This window comes from Barbus barbus (genome assembly GCF_936440315.1).
Source record: "Barbus barbus genome assembly, chromosome: 1".
NCBI classification, from domain to species: Eukaryota; Metazoa; Chordata; class Actinopteri; order Cypriniformes; family Cyprinidae; genus Barbus; species Barbus barbus.
Window position 1 is genome coordinate 15,187,682 of NC_136729.1, and position 11,588 is coordinate 15,199,269.

The window sequence follows — 11,588 nt, forward strand, 5'->3', positions numbered from 1 at the left end:
AGTAGCTGACTAGGATATTCTTGGTATCAAATTTTCAAGGTGTCGCCACGAGGCGCCGTGGCTTAGTTGGTTAAAGCGCCTGTCTAGTAAACAGGAGATCCTGGGTTCAAATCCCAGCGGTGCCTTTTGTCTCTGTGTGATATGATTATTGAATAAAAATGAACATTCCTTGACTGTTGTGCTTGTGGTTTTGCTTTTTGTAATAATTACTGACTATCTGACACTATGTCACAATACACAATATGGTTTGTGGAGACATTTTGGATATATAGTATGTGGATATATTTTTATATTTCTGCTAAAGAAAGAAAGACATGGTTTTGGAATTATTTTAATTTTGGGTGAACAATCCCTATAAGTGTCCCTTGGGGTACACATATGATGTGTTGTTGTGAATCTCTGGTCTTGATGGCAAGTTTTAGATGATGACATAAATTCTTCCTTTAAAACACTATAACATACTGACCTGCACATTTATATTTTTTATCTTTTATTTTATTTTATTTTATTCTTTTTATTTTTTCTACTTTCTTTTTCTTAATATTTATGTACATTTGGTGTTTTGTATTCTATATAATTGCACTGTCCTTGGAGCGGACCTGACTTACATTTCACTGCTGGTTATACTCTGTATAATTGTGTATGTGACAAATAAAACTCTTGAATCTTGAAGTGCATACTATTTGCATTCATTTATGGTTTATTATTTAAAAAGCAGCTTATCACAAACAACAAGATTAGAAAGATATTTCATTAAGACATTTTCTATGCAGGCTAAGCTCATAAAAATAATTTTTAGACATTTAAAAATAATAATTGGAAAACTTATTAGTACTGAACAATTTGTTAATATCCTAATTGTACTTGCTACACTGGCATATGCTTGTTAGCACCTTAATGATGGTGTATATTTTTCCATCTCAGCTTACATTTGTTTTTTAACATCCAGAGGCTTCTGTAGCTGCTGGCCATGCAAATCGTGCACCTTCCACTCCATGTTATCCAGGACAGTGTAGTTGTAGGTCTTGTAATTGAGCATGTCTCGGGCACGGAACACCTTGTTGGATTCGTACAGGTTGCTCCAATAGCGTGGGAGGGGTTTCAATCCTCCTAGATGAGCGAGCTCGTCATTGTAGGCCCATTGCTCAGAATCCAGTTTAAGGATATGGCGGGTGGCGATTCCACGGGCACGACGGGCAGCAATGTCCAGCTCGATATCTTTCTCCATTTCCTCACGGGATGGCAGGCGGAAAGAACCATCCAATACTGACAGGACAAACTGAGACTGAGAAAAAACGTGAGGAAACAATTTGAAGATGTAAGGGAAATTTGAGAAGTACCTCAGTGACACATAATCCCTTAAACAAAATAACCTTTGCTTTGCAACTAACCTGAATATGGAAATGTGGGAAGGGGCATATAGCTCTGCAGATGCCTACTATGAAGAGTGAAGGGTAGGCTGGAGGTATTAGGAACTTATAGAGAGGCCAGACGAGGTGCTCCTGCACTTTTACACCCACTTTCTTATCCAGGAACGGGAAGGTGAAGTTGTAGCCTGTACAAAACAGGAACACCTCTGGCTTGGCTCTCTCCCCATTTTTGAATTCTAGAGTGCCATCATCCAGTACAGAGGTTACTGGAGGAGCCTGCTGGACTCCTGGAGGAAGGGGGCAGGTCAGTGGCCGCTGTCCATGACTCAGGATGACCTGGAGGTCAATAACGGTACTAGGTAAACAAGAAATTCCAGATAAAATAGTTTGGATGGTAAGCATAAGGTAGTAAGCATACCAACATCTATAAAAGCACAAGAACAAGTTGGTTTCTTTTGTCACAAGTACTAACACACATTAAAAGCTAGAATACTGTAGCATTTGAATGCAATCAAGATGTTCGATCAGGTTTTAGACATCATAACTTTCCCTCCTCCCTTGTTGTAATGAAATGACAGATTACAGATGCATGTCTAACGTCCACCTCTGGTTCAAAGGGCATTATCACCTCCAACGCTATCAGAGACAGTCGTCAACTTTATCTTTGAGCTTCAAAGAGATTCTGGGGGGGGGGGGGGGCATTCCCCCATCCCCACGAGAAGGCACTACCCGTGGCCCAGACACACTCAAAAGCTGCAATAGACATAGGAAAGGACATTGGCTCCATTTATCCACAATCAAACTGTTCCAAAATGTATATAGTGTATTCCTGTGTTGTATGCATGCTCCTAGGTTATAGTAGCTTAGTTACAACTCTGTAGTATTGTAGTGAATTACTTGGATCTAGACATATGAAGGTATCACTGCTTTAATGTTTTCCAAAGCATGTTAGGTATCAAAATGACTGTCTTCTGATTCCCAGATTAGGGGAAAGGGAAAGGGGAAGTGGTGTGTGGCCAAGTATGGTGACCCATACTCGGAATTTGTGCTCTGCATTTAACCCATCCAAGTGCACATACACCCAGAGCAGTGGGCAGCCATATTGCGGCGCCCGGAGAAGGTGTATATATTAATGGTGTATGTCACCATAACTTGCACCATACTCTTTTTTACCATACTTTGACTTAATATTGGACAAATCCTCCAGACCACCATAAACCATGCAAATAAGGTGTTGAGTGAGACAAAGGAACCTCTCCCGCTAAAATTCACACCTCTACATTGGTCAATCTGCCAAAGATGGGTGTCACCAGGGATCGTTAAAAGGCCCTAACCCAAATCCATCATTACTCTTTCCCTTTGAGACACACTTTCCAAGACTCATCAACCTTGAGTCGGACCTTCTGGCAGTTTTTATCCTCAAGTAACTTCGTCAATTCGCTGTGGACTCCAGCTCCAGCAAGCCTCCAGCTCGCTCCTACTGAACTCGTCAAGATCCTCTGTTGTCTACCGCATCCGGACTCTTGTTCAGCAACAAAGCCATTGCAAGTAACCGTTTCCAACTAGTTAGATGCGGGTCTAAGTTTGGGCCACTTTGTTAAGGTGATTTTTGATTCTCTGATGATTCTCACTAGGTTGTGGTTGATTGATGCTAAATACTGCCATTCTTTGTTTCTTATCTCTCTTTCCTTACTTTCCTTCATTCTGTAGATATGTGTTTTGCTTAGTCTAGTTGTATGTTAGCTGTTTCATTTATTAAATTCATTATATTCACAATTGATTGCCTCTGTGTGCTGCTCACAATTCGGAGTCACTGAATGTTGATCTTGCTACATGCTAAGTTAATGCTAGTACTGTATGAAGTAGGAAAGTTATTCTTTCTTGGCCATTAAAATAATCCTTCCTAGAATTGATAAATGATTATACTGTCGGTGGACGAACAGATTAAATCATTGTAATATTGATTCTGCTACAGTTAATTCTAAGAACTGATCTAAATATTCATAATTAATTATAACCAGTTATTATTAATTATAAATATTTCCCTTTTGAGCTAATTTGCAATACATTACACGACTTAAATTATTTATTTTTTTAAACCTGGAAAGACATACGTTAAATGACTGAAGGCTGGAATACACTACATGACTTTTCAAAATCTGAACAGATTTTAAAACACTAGGACCACACAATACCAGACTTTGAAGTCGTTCAGATCACAACAAACTCATGCAGAAGCACATGCCTTGTTGCTAGGAGATGCGTGGCAAAGGGATGGGGGATGGAAGTGTGCGGACTTCTCTCCTTTTTCTTTGTTCAAGTTCCTCAGTTGTCCTGCACCTGAGCCTGATCTGGGTGGTTTGGATGTGCACGCCTGTTTGACTTTTTTGATTCTTCATGGAGGATGGAAGTCCCAGGGCTTGACATGCTCACCAGCCACTGTGGCTAGTGTTTTTCCAAAATTATTAGCCACGAAGCATTTTCAGCAGCCATAATTTTGTTGCTGGGAAATTACATTTTTTATGATTAAAGTTCACGACTCTATACTAAATATACTTCAATTGATTTCCAGGTAATTTTTGCCTAAATAAAAAGCTTTTTTCTTTTAACTAACCTTATAAAATGTATGCATAATTTTTCATATCAAATAGTTAAATAAATTTGACTAATAATTACAGTTAATATATTGAGACACTATAGGATATGCAGACCTAAAGTTACGTCAGCAGACTATATGCCTAATCTTCTTGGTACTTTAGACCGCGAGGTAAACACAGACAGCAAGGTCTGGGGAAAAAAGTTCCTGGGACATATTGTTCCAGGTAATTTCGGTGGAAAAGCAGCTTAACAGGCTATTTAAGTTGTTAGAAAAAGCTACAAACTCGTGCAGAAACGTGCCTCATTTCTAGGACAGCGAAAAAACAATATGTATTCTAAAATCGGCTCAAAATATCAAACATGTTTCATTTTCTTCCGACTGGATGGAATCATTCTGAAGCAAAAAAAAAAAAAAGTCTGTACCCATCATACACTACGGATGATTATACACATCATACAATCTGCAGACTGACTTTCAGAAACTAGCGTTAACTTGCCCAGACTGCAAATTTTGTAAAAATCTGTGCAAAAGTTATGTAGTATTTTCCAGCTTAAGTCAAAAATGTAGCATTACAAATAGCTAAACAATTTAACACCGTGAAAGACCTGAGCATCAACATTGGAGAGCTCCATGGCAATATCTAGTCCAGAGAGACCAGCTCCCAGCAGCACCACCGACTTTCCCGCCAAAGGTTCAGCACTACGATAATCATGACTGTGCATCAGCGTCCCTAAAAAAAAACAACATACATTTAGACAAAATACAATATTTTATAGAATACAGAAAATATATGAAGAACACACGCTAGTCAAACTTGCATCATCAATAACATTTATTAACTAGTAATGTTTTGGTTAATCAACCTTCTTAAAGCTCCCCTTAAGCCTGATGAATGTTTTTTGTTTTGTTTTTTTAAGTTATATTTATTTAAGCCTTTTATTGGGACAGGGCAGTAGAGAGCTGACGGGAAAACATTGGGTGGAGAGAGGGGGGGTGGGATAGGCAAATAACCTTGAGACGGGAATCAAACTCGGGTCGCCGTAAGCGCAGTTGCGCTGTACGTCGGTGCACTAACCACAAGGCTATCGACACCGACAGGCCTGACTAATGTTAAATGACCAAAACATGCTTTATATATTTTCTAGATTATATTATACTTTCATTGCATGCACCTACGAATCTTGAGCGTGCAAGGCACTTTTTTTCCGTTTTATAGTAATAACAGCAATTACTTAAATTGCAATCCTAAAGCAAGCATGTATTATGTGTACATAAATGCAAAACTTATAATACATAACATTTCCATTATTTACTGTGATATGAAAGTCTTGTACTTTGTGAAATAGATAACAAAGGCCCCAGTTTCAACATCAGAAGAAACATAAAGGTCTTTACTGATAAATATAATATAATGTAATATAATGATTAACCAAAACTGAGTCTACTTTCCAACCAAAGCCATGGTTTAATCTAAAGAATTTCTCAGTATATCCTCACTCTGACAGTTAAACTGATAATATGTTGCAACAGCAAGGAATGTGTAGGCAAATGTCAAAGGTATTTTGCTTCCAAGTACACAGATAATTGGTTTTAAAGATGTCAGATTCTTTTGCTTTACAAAGTAAACACATATTATATAATGTAAGGAAGGGAAAACCTTTGAATTTTTCCAGTCCAGGTATTGCAGGGATGTAGGGATCATAGAAATGTCTGGAATAAACACACATAATTTAATTTGAGAGACTCAATTTGTAATCTCTCAAATTATAATTACATAATCAAATCGTACCCTGGAAAACTGGCACAGTATATAAGTGAATGTGCAATACAGTTTCATTGCATCATTAGTTACTGTTTAATCCACTGTTGGCCCCAATGGCCTTATTGATCTAGGCATGTACATTTTAACTATAGTTGCACATAGGAAAGTTTTACAGAGAATGTTTCTCTCATTTTGCTGTACACTTACCCATTGCACACCATAACAGCATCAAATCTCTCTGTAGTGGAATTGCTGTGGTCTACACCATCGTTGGAGGTGACATCCCAAGCCAACCCTTTCCACCCACCCTTCACATCTACTGGGGTCACTGAAGCCACTGAGGTGCCAAACTTGTTGAAAGAGAGAAATACACCTATCAATACTTTTTTACATTCAGACTGATGGTTATCATACAAACTGATGCATCAGCAACATTCAGTGCTTTGTACAGGCAACCATTAATTCTCTAGTAGTTTTCCACAATCCCATAGACTGATCATAAATGTATAGTAAAGATAAGGTATGTGATTTTTTTTTACAGATTAGTCACTTTGACTGACTGGTCATAAACAATGAAATTAATAATTATATGTCAAAACTATGCATTGAGCGTGAATTTACCTGAAATACTGAACATGAACAAAGAGGTGTGAGTATTTTAAAAATGTAAGAACTGGGCTACTACAAGTATTATCTGTTTCACCTGTATGTGGTCCCACAGACGAAAATGATCACAGTACTGCTCAAGGTACTTCCGTACCTCGGTGTGATGGACAAAAGAGGGGAGATGCTTTGCAAAAGGAAAGTCAGGGAAAGACATAACCTCTTTGGGAATATTGGTTCTAGTATGTAAGAAGAACACATGACAAAACATTATAAAGCCACAATCTTGCTGTAAAGATTTTAAATACATCACAGGCTGATATTTCAAGAAGAGTTTAAAAGGAGGATATTACATAAAAATAACATTTAAAAAAAAAGTTGATTTACATTGCATTTCAATAAGTAACAATTCTTGTCACAAGCCATGTATTAAGATGGTTACAACACTGATTGAGATTTAATATGTATTAAACATTTTAAATGTTCTAAGTGACATCACTACTTATGTCTTGCGATATTCATTACAGTGCAATATAATAAAGCTACATTAGTGCCATAAAAAGAATAAACACTTATAAATTCACCTGAGGTCCCTGTACATGCTGCTGTGAATCGGTAAGCCATTGTCGTAACATCCCACTCTTTCCTCATAGACCCAGGTTCCTCCGATATTGTTGGTGAGCTCGTACACCACAGGTGTCGCGAAGGTGTCCGGGCGGGAGAGAAGATGCCGGGCCGCGCAGAGTCCCGCGCCACCGGCTCCGATAACAGCGACCCGCAGCTTCCCCAAGCCGGACATCTTTATGCAAAAGGCGGGTATGAGTTAAGAAGTGAACACCTGGCAAAACCGCAGATAGCCTACATGTTGTTTCGCTGAAAATGGAAAACATGTCCAGATTACAATTATGTTTCAATCCTGCTTACTGTATTTGGAGCTGGTATCTGGTATTTGGAGCTGTCCTCGGGTGACAGTGCCGGGTCTGACTGTCAGTCTCTGAAAGAGAAGGCGAAAGCACGTCTAATTATACCGAAGACGCGTTGGAATTTGTCCAGCTACTCAAATTAACCCTTTGTGTTCTGAAGTTGCATTTTCATCTTAAATTGACTGGAAAAATAACTAACAATAAAACTTAAATATATGAAAACAACAGTATTATAAAATGCACGTTATATTTTTTATTAAGTTTAGGGAGAAAGTAGGCTAACACGGACATGTGGAAAATAATTTTAAGTCTTACTCGTTTATGCATGATTTTTCATAATAAAACATCTTAGACAACATTCTATCTATATGCGCTTTCGTTTGTTTAAAAGTTTACATTTGAATTGCGGTATGCTTGAGAAGCAATAGTTATTTTCAGTATTTCACCAAACCCACACCTGTAAGGATACAAATCATGTCGTTGCTTGTTGGATTCAGCACATCTTTCATATACCGACATACCTCACGCACATCTCTGACATTTGACTTAAATCATGCAGTTTTCACTTCCTCAAAACGATCAATTCTCGCTGCGAGCAGGGTTCGAACCTGCGCGGGGAGACCCCATTGGATTTCAAGTCCAACGCCTTAACCACTCGGCCATCGCAGCGCCGGATATACGTACTTTAACTTCCGCCTTTGTTATTAACATGTTATTAACAACAACAACCGCCACTCGTTGCAACAAATACTTGAATAAATTGATTAAAGTAACTTTATTAAACTGCAAACGCTCCGCGAAAAATAACCCCGTATCACCACCTTGCTTTTACTAACTAGAATGCAATTAATGTTTATGCTATTTTATTTTGACAGTGAACTAACTTTCATATTGATCATAATAGCAATTATTTGCATTCGAGTTTAATTAAGATATAAATCGTACCGTTAATGGATGCTGAGAGGACTAATGCTTGCAGCTTGCGGACCTCCAGCACACAGGCACTAGCCTACTTTATCAAACGGACCGTCACATGATGCCAGATGCCCTCCCCCCGTTCTAAGTTTTTTGGTTGTTATTAATTAATAAGCCGATTTGTTTCAGTATAACTTTAGGCAGACGGGACGAATAAACTATTCATTATAATAAACTACTCAGTGATTTGAGAAAACAGTTTGGTACAGTTACCATTATACTTGCTTCTGTGTGTCTTGTTAAAGACACTGCAACTTAAAAATACAGAAACCTCTTCCTTTTTGTGTCTGTTTTCTTCTCCTTTTTTTTTCATTTGATAAATACACAAATATACACATTTCTTATAGCTGTCCTTTTGAAAAAAAAAAGTACAGGATGCTATGTATATTGCAAATATAAAATACAGTGTGACAGGCCTAATAGTTTTTTTCCTCCTTGCTGTTTAGGAGTAACAGTAACAAACATGTATGTTTCAGGCAACGTCCAGTAGGTGGAGGTATAATAATAGTACATAAATTATCCTCAACTTTACTGACGTAGCCTTGCTATATGTTCAAAATGAAGTCACATTTGAGGTTATGCCCTATTAAAGATATACTCTGTTTGGAATCCTTGGAGTGCAACCATTGTCATTCTCACATATGTTTGTTACTTAGAACTGATGACTTTGAACCTAAAGCTTTTCTATTCCCTTCCATGATGAGGTGTTATACAGTAAGTGTTTCATATAATAAGGGAGTCTGCTTTTTACATAAAAAGATTTATGCTTTCTTCTATACAATTTATGAATCAAGACCACAACTATTAAAATACATAGATGTCTGCCTATGTTATTGCACAGTAGCTAGAATCAAACAATGAAGATCAAATTGACCAGGATGGACCAATAATAACAGTGGTCCAGCAATATGCCGCATTAGTCATGGCTAAACTATTCCAGAAAGTCAAAACGTTCTTACAACAGGGCAGACCAAATCAAAACCGCACCCACAGACAGTATCATGCAACGGCTCAGTCAAGTGGACTTCTTTGTACAAAGATCAATGCACTCTATCCACATTTCACAAGTACATTGTTTAGTTTTGTTGCTGGCAACCATAAACTGTCATATCCACATGCAATGCCAATTAAAAGTGTACAACTTTTTACACAGACTATCCATAGAATCTAAAAAATAAGATGTTTCTGTAAATGAGGTATCTTTAACAGCCTCATTATACCACATATTGTTTGAAAGACAATTGTTTGAACAGACCATTTTCAGTTATTTCAGTTTCATGGTGGTCATTTTAGTTAAAGATGCTTTTTTAAAGAATCTTTTTGTGTGTTATGAAAATATGTTTTTTTGTTTTGTTTTTTTGACTTGAGACCCTATAAATGAATTTATTATTTCCAGAAATTGTGAGACACAATATCATGTTGATGTGGACAGATCAAGAACGTGGCATGTCAGTGATGAGTTTCAATGAAACATGTAAAAATCAATCAACCAATCAACAAAATAAAACGATTATTGTGGACTTTAGACATTCACATGACAACAGCCATCAACAAACAACACATTTCCATGACAAACTCATTTAAATTCATGGAAACCAACATCTGCAGCACAGAAAAGCATTTCAGAGACTGCTCTTCATCAGACAACTGCCACTAGTCTGTTATTTCAAAACCATTGTAGAAAGTATACCCTAATGAAGCAAAACCTGAACACTTAGTCACCAAAGCCTCAAAGATCACAAGTACTCATGAAATCCCTGTACATCCATCACACCATCACAGGGGATAAGAAGATTAGATGCCTGAGATCAGCCAAAACATCCTGGTTAAAGAACAACATCTTTCCAACAGCTGTCAAGTTTTCCAACAAACACTTCTAATAGTAACCGCACTGTATAATCCATGTTTACGTAACACCCTGTCAAATTATAAGTATCGTAATTTATCATTCTTTACCTTCAATGACCTCCTCTACTATCTATAATCTGTCTCTATATTATTTCACAGTTACTGTTTGTATACTGCACTGTAGGCTACAGTACATGGTTTGGTATTGTACTCTACCTTGTACTGTATTGTACATTGTATAGTCTTACACTTACATTCTTAAAAATAAAGATGAACCTTTCTGGGAACAGTTCTTGAAAGAACAATGTATGTGCATGTGTAATCTTTTAATAACATTTTTACATTATAAAGAAAGTTTTGTGAAAACATCAATGCCAATAACTTTATATTTAAGAGTGCAATATTTCTTTTAAGGTGTCCTTGTTATAATTATACATTTAATGTGTAATTATACATTTAAGTGCTGAGTAATATCAATTAACTACATGCACTTACTATATGGTTAGGATTAGGATTAGGGTTTGGCGTAGGGTTACTTGCATGTAATAGCCTAATGCATAATTTATAGTTATTACAATAGTAAGTACATTTACATTTATGCATTTAGCAGACGCTTTTATCCAAAGCGACTTACATTGCATTCAAGTTACAGTTTTTACATTTTATCAGCTCATAAATACATGTAACGTGTAAAAAGGACACCTTAAAATAAAGAGTTACCGTGCAATATTGTAGTTGTAACTGTCCCACTCTCAGGGAGTTACAGTCAACACCCACCACGCTCCCATTCACCTGACTATTGATCATCACCACCTGTCACCACTCATCAAGATCCCTATATCCAGGGCTCGAATTGAGGGGGGATGGCATCTCCCTGGTAAAAAAAAATTACAAAAAGCATCCCCTCTGTAAAACCACCATCTCTCCTTACCATCCCCTTTGGATTATTAATTTTGTGTATTACGTAAAACTTATCATGGACATGAAATGTTAAAATTCTCTACTTATGATCATATATTAACCAAGTAACGGTGATTGGCCAATCAGAACTTGGTATTGTAAGCTGCGCACAAGCAGAAGCAATTTCATAATTTTTCGTGCAAAATGGTTCAAGCGCAACTTCTGAAGATCTTTAAATAGAAGACAACAGAAGGTATGATTTTTCCTTGATTAGAATTTAAAGACATTCTCCAGACATAATTTATGTGTGACTGTGAGGGACTGAGAGAAAATAGGAGAGCTGATATATTCCCGGAACCTAGCCGAACATCGCCACCACGTCTCGCAGGTCCTCTAGCAGCTCAGGAACACCACCTCTACCTGAAGCTCGAGAAGTGTGAGTTCCACTGGACCACTGTCCAGTTCCTCGGTTACATCATCAGCGCAGATGGGATTCAAATGGACCAGGGGAAAGTCCAAACCATCCGTGACTGGCCCCAACCTCAGTAAATCAAAGAACTCCAACGATTCCTTGGATTCTCCAACTTCTCCCGCAGGTTTATCCACAA

At 37.5% G+C, this 11,588-nt stretch overlaps 1 protein-coding gene across 2 annotated transcripts; it reads right to left on the reverse strand.

Moving 5' to 3' along the window:
• Positions 1 to 669: 669 nt before the first annotated feature.
• Positions 670 to 8,292, reverse strand: LOC306869676 (uncharacterized protein). Of its 2 annotated transcripts, XM_079416537.1 has the most exons (9): positions 8,203 to 8,292; positions 7,259 to 7,328; positions 6,919 to 7,133; positions 6,435 to 6,573; positions 5,939 to 6,081; positions 5,627 to 5,679; positions 4,575 to 4,699; positions 1,392 to 1,706; positions 670 to 1,285 (listed from the first exon to the last, which is right to left on the reverse strand). In XM_079416537.1, exons 3-9 carry the CDS (start codon positions 7,131 to 7,133, stop codon positions 926 to 928), a joined length of 1,350 nt encoding a protein of 449 aa, XP_079272663.1. In that variant the 5' UTR covers positions 7,259 to 7,328; positions 8,203 to 8,292; the 3' UTR covers positions 670 to 925. The 2 variants fall into 2 exon arrangements, with proteins under 2 accessions (XP_079272663.1, XP_079272664.1); XM_079416538.1 differs by lacking the exon at positions 7,259 to 7,328 and having other exon boundaries at positions 6,919 to 7,207; positions 8,203 to 8,279.
• Between the last annotated feature and the right edge of the window lie 3,296 nt (positions 8,293 to 11,588).